General features: G+C 41.1%; 1 protein-coding gene across 29 annotated transcripts in view; it reads right to left on the bottom strand.

Moving 5' to 3' along the window:
• FARS2 (phenylalanyl-tRNA synthetase 2, mitochondrial) overlaps window positions 1-20856 on the bottom strand; it is a 553641-nt gene that overhangs the window by 167768 nt on the left and 365017 nt on the right. For 28 of the 29 annotated variants that reach the window (XR_008298705.1, XM_053223101.1, XM_053223100.1 and 25 more), the window contains one exon: window positions 8818-8969. The exons of the other annotated variant lie outside the window; for it this stretch is intronic. Coding sequence is in view for 27 of the 28 variants with exons in the window: in XM_053223101.1 (XP_053079076.1) it covers window positions 8818-8969 (152 nt within the window). In the remaining variant the exon portion in view is untranslated. The remainder of the gene's footprint in view (window positions 1-8817; window positions 8970-20856) is intronic. 29 annotated transcript variants of the gene reach the window in all.

The raw sequence follows: 20856 nt of genomic DNA, 5'->3' as shown, positions 1-20856 counted from the left end.
TGAACTAATTGTGTTTTAATTTGTCTAGCGCTGGTGGCAAACAGGGCTGCTGTGTGACGGTGAGGAAAGGCACCTCTCGTGGGCTGCTTTAAAAAGAAGCCTTTGGGAGAAAGAGGGAAAGGATGGGAGGCAGGGAAAAAAAAACAAATATCCAAGCTAAAAATAGTATTCTTAGAATTGCTTTCTGGGCTGTCTGAACCACAACAATAAAAGTTCTTACACTCACGCCACCAGCATTGCAATAAAAGCGAAGAAAGGGAAAGAAGCCAGGAGGGTTCTAAAGCAGGCCTGGCCACCTCGAGCCACCTCCCTGGGACTGCATGCTGTCAGCTTCAAGGGGACACAACTTCTGACAAGCTCTCTCAAGATTAGCTGTAGCTGGCTTTTCATTGCTGGCCAAGCTTTAAGTCCAGATAACTGCACTTACTTGGCTCTGTCACAAGAAACCAGACCAGGGAGTGATTTGTAAACCAAGGATGTCATCCCACCTGTCACTGTCCATAGCCTTTTCTCAACACACAACCCAGAGAGCCGCCATATTGACTACACAGCTTGGCCGGTCAGCATCTTTGTGATTAAAAATTTGCTCCTTAAGTTGCAGGAAGAACATGTATCATTTCAGAATGATACTTTTATATGAAGTCTGTTCTGCTTCCCTTTAGTACCAGAACTTCCTATTTATATGTATTTGGCTGCCAAGTCCAAGACTCTTAGCTGTGCTAAGGTTATTCTTTATTTTAATAAACAAGACAGGTTGATTGTGAAAGTTACTAGTATTTACTGTAATAGCTAGCCATTAAAAAAAAACCAAACAAACCTCTGTGTCATTTTGAAAGAATTTTACATATACGGGCTCATCTAATTTTTGCAGTTATACCCATTAAAGATGATGTTAGCGCCCTTGGTTGGCAGATGAGGGAACTGGGCTCAGACAGTCCCAATTTCAGACATCTAGGAGGTGGAGGGCCAAGACTCAGCTGATGGCTTCTGACTCTGGATTCTGAGCTCTTTCTTGCCTCTACTTTTTATGTCATAAAATACTTCCAGTCATTTAACAAAAGCTCCTCTAAGGAGTGAAGAAGGATCAATGAGCTATCCATCAAGTGTCACATAGTAAGGCAGCCTCCTTCCACTAATATAAACATTGTGGGAAGATACAAGTGAGCAACTATGCCATCGTGCCTTACAGAGTGTCCATCAAGTGCAACAGCCTAGAAAAGTTTAAATGCAAATAAGGAACACAAGATAGGAATGAGGCAGTGATTAGGAGCGGTTACCTAGAGCCCTATATGTGGGGTAGACTAGTGGGCGACGGGGAAAAGAGGGCAGTACTCGGGTGCTTGTTCTGTTCTGAAAAAACATCCTGTGAACCTTTTGGTTGAAAATGTTCAGACAGTTGGCTCTTTGTTCTGGAAAGCAGGGCTGAGTTGTCTTATTAGTGGTCCCTGGCCAGATCAGCAATAAGGTCTTGATCCAAGAGTGGTCCATCCACAGATTGCCTGGAACCTCAGAAGGCAGCCTGGTACAAAGAGCTCTCCCTAAAAGGGGTACTGGCAGTTTGACCAGTCAGTTGGATTAATTCCTTCCAGTTTGCACTTTGATAATGGAGTGGACTGGCCAGAAAAGACTTTGGCCAATGCAGAAACAGGTGGAGATGTCCGTGTTTGTGTAAGTAGTGGGGTGGGGGGCTGGGGGAAGACACAGACACTGGCTAAGAGGAGCGAGCAGAGGGATAGAGCCAGAGGCACCCAGCTGAAGAAGGTCTCTGGCCTCTAGACCCATCTTGGTTCCAAACAGGTTTCCTGTTCTGAATCAGGTGTACCCTTAAATGCATCCCCTATGTCTTAAAGTGGCTACCATGAATGAATTTGTCCCAGCAACAAAATAACATAACAACCCAGAATTCTTTTTATAGGAACTGAAGGTTTCTACTGAAAAGCACTTACTGACAGTAATTAGAGTCAGAATTGTGTATATCTCATTCACAAGGTATCAGAAGGGAGACAGATGTGCAGAACTTGCTATCCTGTCTCCTGGGAAATCTTCCCATCCCAATGGCTTCTTTCCTTTGAATCTATAACCCTAGACATGTGCCCCTTGTTTTAAGTCCATGAGAGGTTACTGAGCATCAGTTACGTGCAAGTAACCGTGCATGCACTTTACTAGGCTTAACCCACCTTATATCTATCACCTTCTACTTTTTATTGCTGTTCACTTTTCCTGTGTTATTTGGCTCCACAAAAATTAGGATCTTGCCTTAATATCCTTGTGGTCCTAATGTCTCCTATGACACAGGAGCTCAAGAATCAATTAATTAATGTTTTTACAACATGCCTCTCTGCCTGAAGTTCAAGGAAGTCTGAAAATGGTAGTGCTGGAGTCAGAAGCTACTGAGTTCAGGTTAAAAAGAAAACAAAGAAAGATATGTATAAACAGTGAACCTACTAACTTGTAAAAACAACGTCAGAGGCCATTTGACTCATGTGGCTAATTAGAGCAAAGGGAGGCATGTGACTCAAATGAAGCCTGTCCACCATCTGCTCAGTGACCTCTGACTTGGCCAGAAAAGTTGAGTGGGGCCAGGGAGATTCCTTTGTCGAAAGTGTCAGAATTGGGCAAGGTGCTAGCAACTGGTGCTGAGAGCTGACACCTGACAGTCATTTAGACTCAGGGGCTGCGCAGGGTATTCAGAACTCTGCAAGATACAGACAGAGCCTGAGCTACATGGCAGAAAGTAGAAGGGCAGGGGGTGGAGAGCCAGAGTGAGTGTGCGGAAATAAAATGCAATAGAGAAGTAGAAACTGGCACACACACCCCAGAAAGAGCTCCTGCTCTTTCTGAAGCCTAGTTGGTGCGCCCAGCTTTTCCTATGTTCCACCAAGTATGTTTCTTGGAAACACAAGAAACCCCCCACCTGATACACCTCCCTCTCGTGAGGTCCTTCTCTTCCTTCTCCCTGCTGGCCAGAACATAAAACTAAAGCATGACTTTAAGAAATATTTTTCAGAAGACATAAGAAATTCTCTACTAAATGATATCCCAGTGGTTCTCAACTGGGGGTGATTTTGCCCAACAGGGGGCATTTGGCAATGTCTGGAGGCATTTTTTATCATAAATGGGGATGGTAGCAGAGGCCACAGGTATTGCTGACAAATTACAATGCACTGAATAGCCCCCAAAACAAAGAATTATCTGGCCCCAAATATCAGTAGTGCAGAGGCTGAAGAACCCCACTCTAGACCAAGGGGCTGATAATACAGAAATCATTCAAAGATCAAACATCACCTGATGCACATGTATAGAGAAAGTCAAGACAGGGAAAATGTAACTATATTAAAAATTGGTGTTAGGGTGTTGAGATGGTGAGTGAATCTCTACCTTTTTATTTTTAAACTTTCATGTTTTTATTGGATACAGTTTGACAAAGCAAAAACAAACATACCAGGAAAAGAAAGAAGGGAGGGAAAGATTGGAGGAAGGAGAAGTCACTCCAACTGCCTCATCTTTAGGTGCTCCCAGTGCCACATCATGGCCAGTTATGGGCAGGTGATGCCCATGACTCATACCCACTGAGACGTGGGGCTAGCCACGTTGAGAAGGTGCCTCTCCTGGTGAATTACCTCTTGAGCATTCTGTTAAAAGTGCTGACAAATGCTCCAGTATCCCTACCTATGCCAAATTAGTTCAAACTACAAGTGGTCAGCCATAAAGGACAGAACCATTATTGTATCAAGTCGGGCTGAAGAGAGCTGGGACTCACCTTTGGTGCCCAAAGCTCGAGGTATGCTCCCTTTTAGCATCTCAGCCCCAATTAGACCCTGACTATGGGTTCACGGATTCAGGAAAGCATGACCATGACTGTGTGAGCAGGCTGTGCAGGGTAAGCAGCAGCCTCAGGAACAGGGTGGAAGTCTTTGGGAGGCCCTGGTTTGGGGACATTGCTGGGCAGTGCCTGCTGCAGACACCTGGGCACTTTCCCCACCACGCCCCACTCCTTGCAGTAAAATCAAGTAACTCTTTTTAAATTCTCAAGTTCTAACTCCCAAAAACCTCTGCCTTGAGCTTAAGCCAAATCTGTCCTATTTGAGCCCACTTTACAGTCCATTTCTACAGTTCACAAATAATTGGTGGCATTCCCAAATGAGGTGTTAGTAGCTGAAGACACTGGATAAGTTTCCTTCTGCCTTTCTTTGCTCTCTCTCCTACCCCGGGCTAAGAAATATTTTAAGCAACTGTGTTACAGGAGAAAATAAACACTGTTCACCATAATTCCTTCAGTTGCATGGGCCATGACCAGTGTACTCAGAAATGTGTCGGGCAACAGATATCCAAGTTTGTATGTTGACGTACATATTTTCCTAAGTTTTCTCATTATTCAGTGCATGCATATAGCACAATATTGCAAAGGCATCAGAGTGCATGTGGTGACCGTAGTTCTCCTCTCCAAAGTAATCACTACTCTACTTTTTGCTATATGAAATTTGGAACTATAAGAACTCTACTGCACGTTAAGGGGCCTACAGATTAAGTGGCAAAGATGCTCTGGGAGAAGGTTCTGAATGGCAGACTAGAACAAAATGTCATCTTCTTCTAATATGAACAGCTACGTCCTTCAGGGTGCAAACTGTTATTTGTAATCCAGAAAATATCTGCCCATTTGTCTAACATTATGAAATTAGGTTCATATTCAGTGGTTTATGTCTCCCTGAAATATCTTAGGATCTGCTTTTGTTCACAAAATGAAACCTAATTTGTTGAAAAAATAACACATGATTTGTTCAACTACTTGTTTATTTCAAAGAGTCATTCACTCATTACTAGCATTTCTCAGTTTTTGATGTTAGGAGAAGAAAGGGTCACAGCTCTTTGGACTATCTAGCAATATTTAATTTATGTGTTTAGAAGATAAAGTTAAGTCTTGAGTTCAAGATATGCATTGATGAGTGCAAGGTCAGGTGACCCTCCACATGCCACCACCCAAGTCAGGAACTCTTAATGGGAGGACAACGGGAGGGGTGTAGGGTCCCTCAGGTAAAAAGACCTATGAGAGGAGGATTTTAGAATATGTGAGTGGCTCCCTCCCCTACATCAGGGATCCGGAAACTATGGGTCAAATCTAGCCCACCACCTGTTTTTCTAGTTAAAGCTTTGTTGGAACACAGCCATGTTTGTTTGATTTCATTTTGTCTATAGCTGCTTTTGTAACAGCAGAGGTGAGCAGATGTCACCTCAAAAGTAAAAAATATTTACTATCTGGCCCTTAACGGAAAAAGGTTGCCACCCTCCTGCCTTAGATACTTGCTGAGAATTTACTCAGTGAGCCACTATTACTAAATACCATGTCCTTTTCTGTAAGTATGTCCTTTTCCTCAGGGCTGTAATAGCAAAGTTTACTTTTGGTGGACAGTAACAAAGATCCAAAAACTAGTGGCTTCAACAAGATACTTGTCTCACATAAAAGTCCAGGGCTGAATGGACTCTAGCGTCGGAGACCCAGGCTGTATGCAACACAACTTCCATTTCAAAGGTCATAACATGGGCCATAATGGCTGCCAAAGTACCAGCCATTACATTCACATCGAAGTAGCAGGAAGAAAAAAGGACAGCCTCAACCCAACTTTTCAGGAAAACTTGTAGAAATACCATTAAACACTTCTACTTATAAATTATTGGCTAAACTCGGCCACATAGATACACTTAACTTATAGTGGAGGCTCAGACGTGTAGACTTTTAGTTGGCTGGTAAGCTGCTTAGATAAAAAAATCAAGGTTACATTATTTTTTTATATATATATTTAAAGTTTATTCATTTATTATTTCTGAGAGAGGGAGAAAGCACATGCAAAAACAGGAGAGGGACAGAGAGAGAAAGGGAGACACAGAATCTGAAGCAGACTCCAGGCTCTGAGCTGTCAGCACAGAGCCCAACGTGGGGCTTGAACTCACAAAGGATGAGATCATCACCTGAGCCAAAGTTGGATGCTTAATGGACTGAGTCACCCAGGTGCCCAAGGTGACATTATTTTTTAAACGGGAGGTTGGATATTGAGAGATAATTAGCAATCTCTGCCACACCAAGTCCCTTTTTAAGATCGGTGCACACTCTGGGCAGGCTAGCCATTTGGCAGAGCTCCGGAATAATAGGCCTTAAATATTTGTTTAACATTTATTTAAAATATGGTAAGATCAATGCCAATAAGACATATTTTTTGGTTAGATGGTTTCTTCCAAATTTCCAGTCAAAAGTACTGTCTCCTTCAGAAGAAACTGGACAAATTCTTCTTCCAGGTAGTATGTGGTTGTGTGTATATACTGGCATCAACAGAGTATTCCTACACAGTCCAGTGATTTTTTAAAATTTAATTTTATTTATAAAAATGTTTTTTAACTTATTTTTGAGAGAGCACGACAATGTGAGTGGGGGAGGGACAGAGAGAGAGGGAGACACAGAATCTGAAACAGACTTCAGGCTCTGAGCTATCAGCACAGAGCCCGATGCGGGGCTCGAACTCACAAACCATGAGATCGTGACCTGAGCCAAAGTTGAACACTTAACCAACTGAGTCACCCAGGCACCCCAGTGATGTGTTTTTCTGTTGTTGTTGTTTTGTTTTGTTTTTAATGGAGCATCTGTCTGCCTGGTCTGTCTGTGGTCCATAGGACCCTGATGCTACCTCAATCTCACTGTAATGTCTCCAATTAACATGCCCATTCTACATTTACCCTAACTACTCAAATCACCTACAAGTCAGGAAAACCCGATATTTGCTCCCTACCCCAAACCACACTTACTCCCACATCCAGACAATAACATTGCTCTATAACCTTTAAGATCTGATGATATTAACCACAAAGGGCAACTCATCTAACTTTGACACTGGTGATATGAGAGGCAGAGCTACAGAGCTAAGGCAATAGCAAGAAGCAAAAGCTTAAGAAGTAAAAATTTAAGAACATATTCTGAATCCTTGATTCCAAAGGACTTCCACATATCAAACAACAATGGGGAAAAAATTAACAAGTCATGTGCTTCTGGCATATCAGTTATTACTTAGCAATCATTCTTATTCCCGTACTTTTCCTCCTTCTCAAAAGTAAGTAATCAGAATTTCAGTATTAACATGTAAATTCCTGGAAATTTCTCTCTCACATAAAAGTCCCAGGCTGAATGCGTATTCCATTGTGTCAAAACCCCAGGCTGCTCCATACATTCTATTTTCTGTAAAGCTAAAGGGCAGATATCATCTACAAACTCCAAAGTAGATTTCAAGGCTGCCAAAAGCAGCTGAAATCAAGTAGAAGCCAATGAGAGGATGTGAAGAAAAGAAACACACACACAGTGGCATTTCTCAGAAAACACAAGCAAAGATACATTTCTCAGAGCTGAGGGCTACGACGTGAAGTTCAAAATCTTTATCACTGAGGTAAACAAAAGGAGAATCTTTTGTTTGTAATAAGAGAGGATTTGGGACGGGAGGCAGAACTACGTAAAGAATCAATGAGATGAATGAGCCATATTTAAAGAAAGAGTTGATTTCTTGGTACTGGAGAGGAAGAAAACTATGTGTTGTGAAAACAACTAGCCTGGATGATCACCCTAGCCCCTCTCTGCCAAATCAGCCCCCAACCTCACACCTCAACTTTATGCAAATAGCTGGCTCAGAAAATCCAGTGCTGTTCAAATACAAGTAACAAAAAAGCAATCATGTGCACACCACAGATACATCAATTTAAAAATCGGGGAAAAAATAATGAAGATGGCAGAAAAACTCACTAACAAAGAAGTCACAGAAAAAAAAAAATGTTGCCACTGGATCATAAGAACTTGCTGGCGAAATATCCTGCAATAAATTTTAAAAACCAAATGAAGCAATTTCTCTGTGAAGCAAAATTACAAAGCAGAAATAGAAAGTAGACGGCAAGAAAACAGAAGGAACAGAAATGTGAGCTCACAGAACTCAGAAAAGGTGGGGAAAACAAAGTAATCAAAGACGGAAATGGAATGTGAGCAGGGAAGAAGAGATTGCAGAAAACAGTAAGGGAGAAGGTAGCAATGAGAAAAGCATTCAAAATGAAGAGTGGAAATAAAGAGTTTTAAAACATTAGACAGAAAGCTGACAAGTAGAGAAGTCAGACAAAGAAGAGCCTCCTCATGTATAACTGGAATCCCTACAGAATGAAACAGAATAGAATGATGGATCCGAGCAAATCCTTAATGATACAACTCAAGAAAACTTTTCTAAAGCGAAAGCAGAGTCAAATCTGATTAGCGTAAGACTATCTCTCTCTCTGTCTCTCTCTCTCTCTCACACACACACACACACACACACACACACACACACACACACACACACCCCAGGGTGAACAGGCCTCAGACAGTTAGTAAACTTTATCCTAGGACCCAACACAGCTTTTGGCATGTGGCAAACACTTCATAAATATTCACTGAAAGACTAACCAAACAGCTTTTTTTCCCACAAACTCCTCTGTTCCTGGGATGTGATATGGTAAGAAATAATTTCTAAAAGCAATACTGAAAAACCCCAAGATCCTTAAAACATTCTGTTTCACATATTTTTCTTTACGAAGGCAGAAGAGATTAAATACACATTTTAGAAACATTTTCAGAAAGGACTGGTATAAAAATCTTTTCTGATAAACGATACATTCACTATAAATTCTAGAGACGTTTTGTATCATATGCATTAAGTTCCAGCAAAATTTCATTATGTGTTTCCATAGCCATTTTTCACAGAGAAACAACAAAGGATAAAATCAGAAAGTTGTTTTTTTGTTTTTTTGGTTTTTTTTACTTACTTTGGATGTTCAAACTTGTCTATCAGTTCAACTTTTTCCACCAGGTCTCCTCCAATTGTTCGTACTAAGTCATAGAAATCGTTTTCTGTATAATTCTCAGAGGGTAACCAGAATGAGATGTCATTTATCACAGCAGGATATTTGCTAAGAGGCTAACAAAACAAGAGAAGAAAAGAGATTGATTTGTTAGTTGGATGAGAATGTTTAAATTTTTCATGGAAAGTTACACTTGGCTAATTAGAAAATGCTGGTAAAGCATTATTTCAGCACTCGGATTTTCAGGGACAAAGTGAAGAGAAAGATAAAGCCAATGTTCAAAATTAGCAAATTCCATTATGAATGTTATGGATTCTTATCACATTCATTTGTAACATTATCACATATTATATTTATATAACCATTAATGTTCAATTTAGTATAAAGCAATTTGAATATATCATATTTCAGGGTTTTTTTTTCCCATTTGAATACTAGAGTAGAAAAGTTCACATTTAATTAACAAGTGATTCATTAATTTCCTGTGATATTTCAGGAAATCATTTTAATAGAGAAATAAGTAAAGACTTGTCAAAATTGATATTTCAATTAGTAATGTCATTATTTGTTAGTATTTCTAGTTATTAAAATAAAAGACTGGGATGATAAGTAGTCATTTGGGGAGTTATTTTTCAAATTATGATTCCAAGAATAAACACAAATGTAGTCATTTCCCCCATTTTATCCCATTTTTTTCCAGTTTATTTGAGCTCATTATTATACTGGACAGGTGTTTAAAATTAGATGCTTTTATGAGTCACTGCATTTGTTTATGTGGCATATATATATATATATAGATATAGATATAATTATATATATATATAATTATATATATAATTATATATATATATATATATATATGATAAGTGTGGGCCCCACTTATATATATGTGAGTCTATAAGTTACTGCCACGATAAAAAATGTTTTGTTATCTAACTATGAAGTCCTAAGGGAATATGTGCTAAAGTATAAATCTGTTAGAAGAGCAAGTTTATACACTGGTTTACAGCAAGCCTGATATCACTATAAACCCTTTAGTGAATCACTGATCGGGAAAAGTATAACTTTTTAAATGGCAAGACCTCTGAAGAATCAAATACTCAAACAAAAAATGATTATACAACTTGAAATATCAATAAAGTTGTCAGACAAATGCATCAGTTCAGAACACACATTTCAAATGAACGTTATACGGCTACCATCAAGGTGCTTTTGACAAAATAGCAAGGCTCCTGAAAAACATCCTTGGTTTTCTCTCCTATAATAAAGTCAGGATCCTGTGATAAACCATCCCTGGGTTAATGTAACAACACAACAGGAGTTTGGTGGTTACACAAGTTGCTCTTCCTTTGGACAACATCCTCCCGCCACTTTAGGAACACGAAAGTTTAGGGAGATTAGATGAAAGGCTGGGATTGACAGGAATTAGCACAAAATGTCCTCTTCAGCTGATCTGAGCTGAGATACCACTGAGCCCTGATGACAGAAATGGGAGGTGTCCAACTGAGCATTAGTGTCAGCAACCCAGTGACAACAAGAAACATGATAGTAACATAATAATGCTGTCAGCCAGGATATAGGCCCCCAAAACATTAAAAAATACATCTTACAGTAAATTACACTTTTAAAAATTAGGGCGAAAAGCCCAGACTGTTATACTGCAAACTAGTTGAAGCTAACAAATTATATATGACAAGTTTAAAGTAATGGTTTATCTAAAGGAAGCATTCACTATATTAATTGGTATATGTCAGATGTGGGATACCTACTGATAACTTATGCTTTTTTCAGGGGGAAAATAAAATTTTGTTTTGAAAATAAGATTATGGATCTATGGTCACTGGAATGTAGGCTTTCCGATCCTGAGTCAGAGGTGGTGTTAAAAACTAACCAGGGGCTTCCCACTGCTCTTAGGATAAAGTCCCCAATTCTTGAAAAGTTCTAGTTCTTTCTGTTGTTCTCCAGGCTCTCACACCAGCCTGGTTATTCAGTTTCTTGAACACACTAAGTTACTTCCTCCATATACTGTTTCCTGCCCTCCCTACCCTATTTCTGTTCCTGTATTACCACATTCAATTCTAACCCTCGCAGACTCCATTAGTCCTTTGTCATGGCAGCCTATACTTCTCTTTCATACTACCTTTCATATTGATTGTGTAATTACTTAATGTCTGTCTTCCCAGTATATTACAATTTTTGAGGGTGGGGTGTGTATCTTTTTATACCTCCAAATCTCTATTACCTTGCATAGTCCCCGTGACATTGTACGTATTCATTGACAGCAGATTACAACACTACCTAGTGTGAGCAATGGCTACATTACAGTGAATCAATTAGATGTTCTTTCTTCTGTAGCCAGACCAGCTAATGGGTGCGTAAGGTCAGTAAGGCATAGAGACTTGCCTCTATCCCTGGCTATGCTGCCATGAAGAGATAGTGATCATGTGGGATGACACAGAAGAGGTGGACAGGCAAAGTGATTTGGTAAAGACTTGATAATCCACAATCACAGAACCAGATAATTTTAGAATTGGAAAAAACCTGTTAACCTAAATAAAGAGGTAGACTGAGGCAAGCTTGAATGACCAGAAACTGAGTTTATTCAGGAATAGCAGAGGAATTGCAATTCAGAAAATTCATGCTGCAGGTGAGTCCACTGAGAGCTTGGGGCAGGCTATATCAACAGGGAGGAGTATGCAGAGAAGGCAGTCCAGCCAGAGTCTAAGCAGTAAGTACCCTGGCAGGAGGATGACAAAAGATCTAAATATATATAAAGAACTTACATAACTCAATATTGCAAAACCAAATAATCCAATTAAAAAATGGGCAGAAGACATGAACAGACATTTCTCCAAAGAAGACATACAAATTGCTAACAGACACATGAAGATACTCAACATCACTCATCATCAGAGAAAATGAAAATCAAAACCACAATGAGATATTACCTCATACCTGTGAGAATGGCTAAAATAAAAAATACAAGAAACAAGTGGTGGTGAAGATGTGGAGAAAAAGGAACCCTCATGCACTGTTGGTGGGAATGCAAACTGGTGCAGCCACTGTGGAAAACAGTATGGAGGTTTCTCAAAAAATTAAAAATAGAATTACCATATGATCCAATAATTCCACTACCAGCTATTTACCCAAAGATTATGAAAACACTAATTCAAAAATATATGTGCACCCCTGTGTTTATTGCAGCATTATTCACAATAGCCAAAACAGGGTCCATCGATTGATGAATGGGCAAAGATGATGCAGTATATATACACAATGGAGGATTATTCAGCCATGTAAAATGACGAGATCTTGCCATTTGTAAATGCATGAATGGATCTAGAGCATATAATGCTAAGTGAAATAAGTCAAAGAAAGGTAAATACCATATGATTTCACTCATATGTGTAATTTAAGAGACAATAAGAAAAAACCAGACTATTAACTATGGAGAACAAACTCATGGTTACCAGAGGGGAGGTGGGTTGGAGGATGGATGAAAAAGGTGATGGGCATTAAGAGGACACCTTGATGGATTCAGATGGGGCACCTAGGTGGCTCAGTCTGTTGAGCATCAGACTCTTGATTTTGGCTCAGGTCATGATCTCATGGTTCCTAAGATGGAGCCTGCTTGGGATTCTTTCTCTCCCTCTCTCTCTGCCCCTCCCCTGCTCACTCTCTCTCTCTAAAAATAAATAAACTAAAAAAAAAAAAAAAAAAAGAGGACACTTATGAGCACTGAGTAATGTATACAATTGTTGAATCCCTATGTTGTACATCTGAAACTAATGTAACATTAAAAAAAAAAATTAACGTTTATTTATTTTTGAGAGACAGAGCGAGAGCAGGAGCCAGAAAGGGGCAAAGAAAGGGGCAGAGAGAGAGGGAGACACAGAATCCCAAGCAGGCTCCAGGCTCTGAGCTGTCAGCACAGAGCCTGATGCGGGGCTCGAATCCATGAATGGTGAGATCATGACTTGAGCCAAAGTTGGATGCTTAACTGACTGAGCCACCCAGGCACCCCTAAAACTAATGTAACATTGTATTTAACTGTACCGGAATTAAAATAAAATTTTAAAAAAGAGGCCATGTCTCTGTCCTGCTCTGTCCCTAGGATCAAAGCTTCACTTAAGCCGGAGGTCATGGTGGCAGCAATTTGTAGCAGTGATTATTGCCTCCTTTCTAGAGTTTACAGAGCACAACCACCACCTGGCCCTATTTCTAAGAGTTTCGTGGTTCCTGTACTTGTACTTGAGTGAACACTTTGGCCCAGTGCATGATTCAGAGCTCTTTTAGGTCCAACATTCTGCCAGAGCCAAACCTCTGGTTTCCCTTCCCTGCTTATGAACCCAGAATGCACAGTGTCTTCATTCCCGCTCTCAACTTCGTGTTGGTCTTGTCCACAGATATAGATCTTTTGTAGGGGGAAAGGCGAAGGCATGGTTCTGTCTTTTTCATGTTCTCTTTTTAGACTGTTATCTCTCACTGCTGTGTGTGTGAAGCAGGTAGAGAGAGGCCTACAGAGCAACACTGACTTGACTCTGTATCTCCTTACACAACGGTTCTTAACTTTGTCTGGGAGAGGACAGAGACCTCCCTGACAATGTGAAGGTTCAAATCCTTGTTCTAGAACATATTTTCACAAACACAGATTTCTACATGGGACTTCTGGATTCACAAACCCAGTAAAAGTCATTCAAAGGGTCAGATAAGGACCCATACTCAAAACCGTGTCATGAGTTCAAATACAGACAACTGAAACTACAAAATTGTTCTTACTACCATATGATATATACACATAAGTATGCAGTTTGCATTCATATACATTTAAGGAATGTATATTTTATGATAATAAAACCATACATGAAGTCATCATTGTTTGTCTTATGGTAGCTACTAGAAATGCAGTCACATTTATATAAACAAAAAAGTCTGCTTTTTATGGACTGGACTAAGAAACTCCTTATTGCAACTCAGGACAACTCTGAAGGGCCCCCCTCATTCCAGAGCTGCCTATGGGTAGGCAGAGGTCTTTGTGGCAAATGCATCATAGCCCACCTTCTCCCTCTGTCCAGTCCAGCTTCCGTCCCTTCCCATCCACAGGGGTTGATCCTGACAGAACCTGATAATAAGCTTCCAGCTTGCTAACCTTCGTCTTAGATTCTGCTTTGTGGGGGAACCTGACTTGTGACTCTGAGACATCAGCAAAACCAGCTGACAAAAAATTTAGTGCATTTAGGGGGACGCTAAGCATCAAGGAACATACACTTTATGAGGCACATCTGGATTGGAGTGTGGGCCCTACTGCCAGCTATATGCTAGAGGGAAATGGCTCCACTGTGGTGCCCTGGCAGACTGGCATATATTACATAGGCCCCACAGGGGAAGACCTGAACCACAGCCCCACCTGCATTTGGCAGGCTGCCTTGTGATCCTCATGGACAAGACTGCTAGGAGACTATCTCCTGCTCACCCTGCTTTCCCCTACGAGGTTGTCATGAGGCAGCTTCTCATCACCTCCTGGGTTCTGAAGAGCTATGAGGCTTCCTACCTTGCCGTCCTCTCAAAAGAATCCCAGGATATAAAACCTCTTGGCTGCCATCTAGAACTGTGTACTTCACAGTCAGGGTATAACTTGTGTTATAATCATCCACTCTGTTAACAGACTGAATTATGTTTGAGTCCTAAAGCCTAATACGTCAGAATGTAACCTTCTTGGGAGAAAGAGCCTTTACAGAGATAATCAAGTTTAAAATGAGGTCATTAGGGTGGGTCCTAATCCAATAAGACTGGTGTCCTAATCTAAAGGGGAATTTTGGGCACAGAGACAGATGCAGGAAAGTCGCCATGTGAGGATGAATCCAGAGATAGGGAGGATGCTTCCACAAGATAAGGAATGCCAAGGACTGCCAGCAAACCACAGAAGCTAGGGGGAGGCTGGAACAGATTCTTCTTCACGGCCCTCAGGAGGAACCAACCCTGCGGGCACCTGAATCTCAGACGTCTAGGCTCTAGGACTGTGACGAAGGAGAAGTTGCCTGGTTTGCAGCACCGTTATGGCAGCACTGCGAAACCAATAGAGCCCCTTATGTTTCAGTGTCACCCTTTTATGGTGTGTGGGAGGAGGACCACAGGGAGCTGGCAGTCTGCGGCAGAAACAAACTGTCCCAATCCCCAGGTGGCTCCCTGTAGCTTCACCCGCCAAATCAGCAGGCCTTGGCCTTTCCTGGTGTGTTCACAGGCCTGAGAAAACTTACATCACAGTTTCTCTGCCTATAACATGGAGACAGCACCTATTTAGCCATCTGTAGTGAAGAGGACACGAAGGAATGTTCATAAAGCATATGCTTAGTCATTTTCAAGCCAAAACATTGACTTGGACAGTTCAACAAACACACAATTTTGACAGTTGTCCACGACACCCGGTTATAAGCTTGCCAAAGTGATTGAGGTGTGAACAGGGGTCTGAACAGTGAGATCTGGGTTTATCAATACTAGTCCATCCTAACTGGCCCCTTGCTCCAGACTCACCTCCATATTTAAACTACAAATGTTCCTATGCACCTTCCCTCAAAGGCTCCCTTCTTATCACTCCATGATAAAATCAAAGCACTTTAGGCCTTCTGTACCTGTTCATAAATATTCTCAAGGAAGATAATCTTAACCTCCAGTTGGTAACACAAACGAGTACTTTTATTCCAGTTCTCTGTGTTTTGACATCAAAATCTTCCTCTTAAATGTTCTCTTCTTGTGTAAGGATACTAAGGCAGGAGAACAGATCATCGTTCTCCACTATGCATATTTTCTGTACTCGTTGCTCAATTATTACCTCCACCTCTGTCTTCTTTCCTTTAGGCAAAGCTGTTATGTTTTTGTTTTTGTTTTCCTTTTCTGGTCTACTAATTATTTTGATAGTCCCTTTAACAGGGTGCTTCTTCGACGAGTTCTCCACAGAGTTCTAAAACTGTCAAGGTGACTTTTAGTCAGCTTTTAACCAAGGCCAAGTTTTGGCAAAGGACTACTTTGCAGCTCTCTTAGGCACTGCTTCTCTTTCTAGTTCAAAACACATGGCCCTTGGTTTATTACTAAAACTATATTATTAATGATTACCATTCGTGGGATGCTGTGTGGCAAAGAATGTGCTCGCACATTCTTTTTTTTTAACGTGTATTTATTTATTTATTTATTTTGAGGGAAAGAGACCACAAGTGGGGAGAGGCAGAGAGAGAAAAGGAGAAAGAGGATCTCAAGCAGGCTCAGCACTGTCAGCACAGGCCCGGTGCGGGGCTCAAACTCATGAACTGTGAGATCATGACCTAAGCTGAAATCAAGAGTCGACACTCAACCAACTGACCCACCCAGGTGCCCCTGTGCCAGCACTTTCTATGCATCAGCTCATTACTGTGTAGCACAATCCCATGAGATGAACATGATTCCTCTTCCCACCGTGCCCATGAAGAAACTGTGGCTTGCAGACCTTAGCTCATTTGCCCAAGGTCAAACAGCCGGGAAGTGGCAGAGCCAAGATCAAATGCAGGGCCAGGTGGTGCTCTTAATACTCATGCTTTAAGGCCTCCCATTTGAAACCAAGGGCTTGCAGAAAATGGCTCAGTTTCTAGTACTGTTTCCAGAAGTAGTCTCTCCAGCCTAATTAATAATTATGTAAATAAGAACAAATCTAACATTTATCCCTATGGTGCCTTCCATGACATTTCCTTTTTGAACGATTCATTGAACTTTTAGATTAATTACCTTGATTTATAAGTATCTCTAGACTGTTTACAGTCTGTGTGATTGTGTTCTTATCGAAATTAACTTAAAAATCAGTCTTACCTATGAAAACAGTGTGCACTATCGATTACCTCGTTTTATATCCCAATGTTTCAGAGCTCCCTTACTTTTAATTCCATCTCTTCATTTTGCAATAAAAAAGCTGTTTATCAAATTGGGCTGGCAGGTTCGGTACTTCACAAATTCAGGTTGTTCTAACTCACGATTCCATGCTGCCTTGGTGTTTACAGATTCTCTCACTTTGTTCCAATGTTCTGTTTTTATCCTTACTTAATTTCGCTCAGTGCCGGGAGCATGGCGTGTTGGTCAGAGGTAAGCACGGCTCCTGCTCAGGCAGCTTCTGTTCTGTTACTTCGCCCAGAAACCACAGGAGAACCAGCACATTTGAAGCATTCTTTCAAACTTCCAGTTTCTCATATTTGTGCTTAATTTTTTGACAGAATTCCAGTTCTGGTTGAAGATTCACAGGAAACCAAGAATTCCCATAACGAAACAGTGTGGGACAATCATTTTGGCAGCCTGCTTAATGAATGAACTTTCCAAGTTTCTATGGCATGGTCCCCCCCTCAACTATTTATTGAACTCCTTAAGAGCAGAAACAAAATTTCAAATCTTTTTGAATCCTCTCAAATTTACTTCAAAGCTCTAGACCTCTTAGTTATTTAAAACAAATCATATGCATGTGAGAAACAAAGATGTGTTTGCTACTCCAGTTAATGAAGAGGGCGGAAGTGGAGACTGGTGGCCCTACATTCTCTGTGGGACCCTAGGGATCCACAGCAGGGTGTCAGGGCCCTGCCTGCAATAGTTTCTAACTTAAGATAACAAAAGAAAAAAGTAATCCTCAGAAATCTCTGTTCAAATAAAGTATCATGTGTGCTTCTAGTTAAAGAAGGAATCGCAGAGAGAGTGGGGGCCTGCGGTCCAGACCACCCCTCAGAGCACTGGCAGAGTGCCGCGCACACAATACTAACGTGAAAAATACAAGAGTCTCTTTTGGGGGGTGATGAAAACGTTCTCAAATCGATTGTGCAGAGGGTCGCACATCTCTGTGAATATACTAAAGACCACAGGATCACACAATTTCAGTGGGTGAACTGTGCACTTAGGTGGCTCAAATCTCAGTTTTAAAAGCAATACATGAATAAACCTCTTGGTCAAAAAAATAAGGGTTCTGGAAATGGAGAGCTGCAATTTTGTATTTAGTCTCTTTACTTCATCTTCCGAACTTAGCAAAGATTTCATCTCTTATACTCATCGTTTCAGGTTAGATCATTAAACCTTTCTGAAGCCAGCATTACTTCTGCATTCTGTGTTTTCCTCTCCGAGGTAAAACATTTGTAAAAGTTTTGCCCAATTGTTTACATCTCCCATTAACTGTCCGGTCTGGATCTTTACAGCCTTGTACAATCACAATAGTTGAAGTGAGGTCACATTTGCCTTCATGATCATACTTTTTCCCAGTTAATCATGTTCACTGGGAGACAAGTATTTATTTCCCTTATGCCTCAAGGAAGTGAATGGAGGCCCCAATTCATCCCATCTCATTCTCTTGCCTCTCCTGAAAAAATACAAAATAGGAAACTAGGTTTCTTAATCTCCAATCCCAAATTTAACCTCAAAATGGTACATGCTAAGAGCAGGAACTCTGTGAGGGGATCACAGTTTCTTTTTCATTTTTTGCCTCAGTCTATGCAATGTTGCTCCCATTCTGTTAGGGACTACACATGCCAGGAGGTAAAACCCAGGGCCAGCTAGAAAACATAACTTGAACTTGCCTGAGTTCATACAGGGCTGGCCTTCTGACTATTCCAGGGTTCAGAGGAAAATAGGCAAAACAAAATTTAACCTCAAGAACTTAAGACATCGAATTTCAATGGCTTGTTCAAAACTGGAGTAAAGATCAAACTTCAGACTCTCACAGACAAAAAAAGGTATTTTATAGAGCAGACTCTCTTGGATTTGACCTTCTGCCTTTCTTTCTCACTCCACATTCTTCCCCCCACACTACTGTCTGCTGGTCCTTTTAGGCCAGATCCTTTTAGGTGTCTTAGGCCATCAAACTCCCTTGATACTACATATTTTAATACTTCTTCCTGACTACCATAAAGCCAAAGAATTAACACCAGTAAGCAGATACTCATCCTGTGTCTAACATTTTGTTCTTCATCCCTTTTGGTAAAAGAAAGGTCTGGGGGAGGCGGGTTAGGCTAATTACTTCTAAGAAACAGTTACTGATTTGTTTTTCCTAGAATATAATCTAATACCAACTCTCAGCCATAGCGTAGCAATGGATAGGGGAATAAAAAGTTGTGGCCATCTAAATTTTTAGAAGAAAACATCATAGCTGCTTCAGGCAAGGAGAGGGGACACAGGAGATGAAACGCGAGGAAAACATGAGGTACAAGGTACTGGTGATATTCACCACGGTGGGGTGGTGGCTTCACAGGTATCCACTGTATTAGTATACTCCACAACTTAAACATATCATTTTTCAAGTATCAAATGTTAAAGAAATTAAAAGGTTAAAAGGGTATAAATGCTTAGTCATACCTGGAGAGATTGCATAATGGAGGGGAACACTGGCCACAGATTATGCATTCCCATGTTAAAAAGAAATCGTTTTTCCCATATTTAAAAATAAAATTCCAGCTGTTACTATTGGATTCTATTTCAACAAAGAAAACAATGAGTTCGGATTCTGCACATTAGGGACAGACGTGAGGCATTATTTTCTTCTGCACCAAATCCAAACCAGTCTAACAAAACCTACAACAAAAAGTTCACAGAGGGCAGATGTGACACCTTAGTTGAAAGTAAAGGCAATGTGAATGAGGGGTTCCAATCGAGAGACCTCCACTCAGGTGATAGCAGACGAATTTATGCATCACTGGAGACAGAGAACGAGAGAAATTCACCAGGCACCTACTATGTGACTGCTCAGACACTGTCCCTGCCACCGAGGAGCTCACAGACTAGAGGAGAAGAAAACCATAAGAAGCGGTGTGCACAAAATGTGGTTTGTGCACTGCAGCAGAGGGAAGACTCCCTTGTGGTGCAGAAGGAGACTCAGGCATCTTTGTAAATCCGGCTGAAAGCCTGAATGGGGACCCTTACATTACCTCCCCACTCCTCAGAGAAAAATGCATCTTCCATTCATTAAAGAAAAGTTAAGTTCATTAAAGTAACTAAACCATGGGGGCACCTGGGTGGCTCAGTCCTTTAAGCCTCTGACTTCAGCTCAGGTCATGATCTTACAGTTCATGAGTTTGAGCCCCATATTGGGCTCTGTGCTGGCAGCTCAGAGCTTGGAGCCTGCTTCAAATTCTTTCTCTCTCTCTGTCCCTCCCTTCCTGGTACTCTGTTTTTCTCTGTCTCACAAATAAACATACATTGTAATTAAAAATAGAAACTAAAAAATAAAAAAAGGGGCGCCTGGGTGGCTCAGTTGGTTGAGCGTGTGACTTTGGCTCAGGTCATGATCTCGCGGTCCATGAGTTCGAGCCCCACGTCAGGCTCTGTGCTGACAGCTCAGAGCCTGGAGCCTGCTTCAAAATCTGTGTCTCCCTCTCTCTGCCCTTCCCCCACTCACACTCTGCCCCTCTCTCTCTCTCTCTCAAAGACAAATAAACATTAAAAAATTTTTTAAATAAAATAAAATAAAATAAAATACTAAAACATGGAGTGTATATGAAGAAGTTTGGGGCCATTTGTCACATCAAAATCCAAACTTGACAGGGAGACAAAGGTGACAAATGACTACTTTCTGGAGCAGGTGCAGCCATAATAGGACACCCTCTGCAGAGAGGTGGTAGTTTCAGACTGTGCTCCTCTCTGACTGTGAATAAGCTGCCAAGCTCTCTGGGCCCAGATTTCCTCATCTGAAAAAGAAAGAACTTAGCACCTCATACACTGTTGTCTATTAAAACTGTCCCATGTGATGCCACAGGAGGCACCCTGAAGAACCTGGGCCATTGTCAAGTGCATCCGAGAAATGCTGGGTTTCACCACGTTCTGCAGGGAAACCTGCCCTTCCTCCTCGTCAGAGGGCTAGGTCTTCCTAAATTGTAAACTAAATGGACCATGTGCAACCCAAATTTTCGATGCCACTGATCATGCGAGCCACACCCCTGGCCAGAAAAGTGGCAGCGGCATTTGCCAAAAACATCTGTGTCCTGACTTCTAGGATGGCTCTGTGTCATCTCCACTCAA

Source organism: Acinonyx jubatus, chromosome B2 (genome assembly GCF_027475565.1).
Source record: "Acinonyx jubatus isolate Ajub_Pintada_27869175 chromosome B2, VMU_Ajub_asm_v1.0, whole genome shotgun sequence".
In the NCBI taxonomy this organism is placed as follows: Eukaryota; Metazoa; Chordata; class Mammalia; order Carnivora; family Felidae; genus Acinonyx; species Acinonyx jubatus.
Note: the sequence above shows the minus strand (reverse complement) of the source record. Positions and strands in the feature narration are given on the sequence as shown.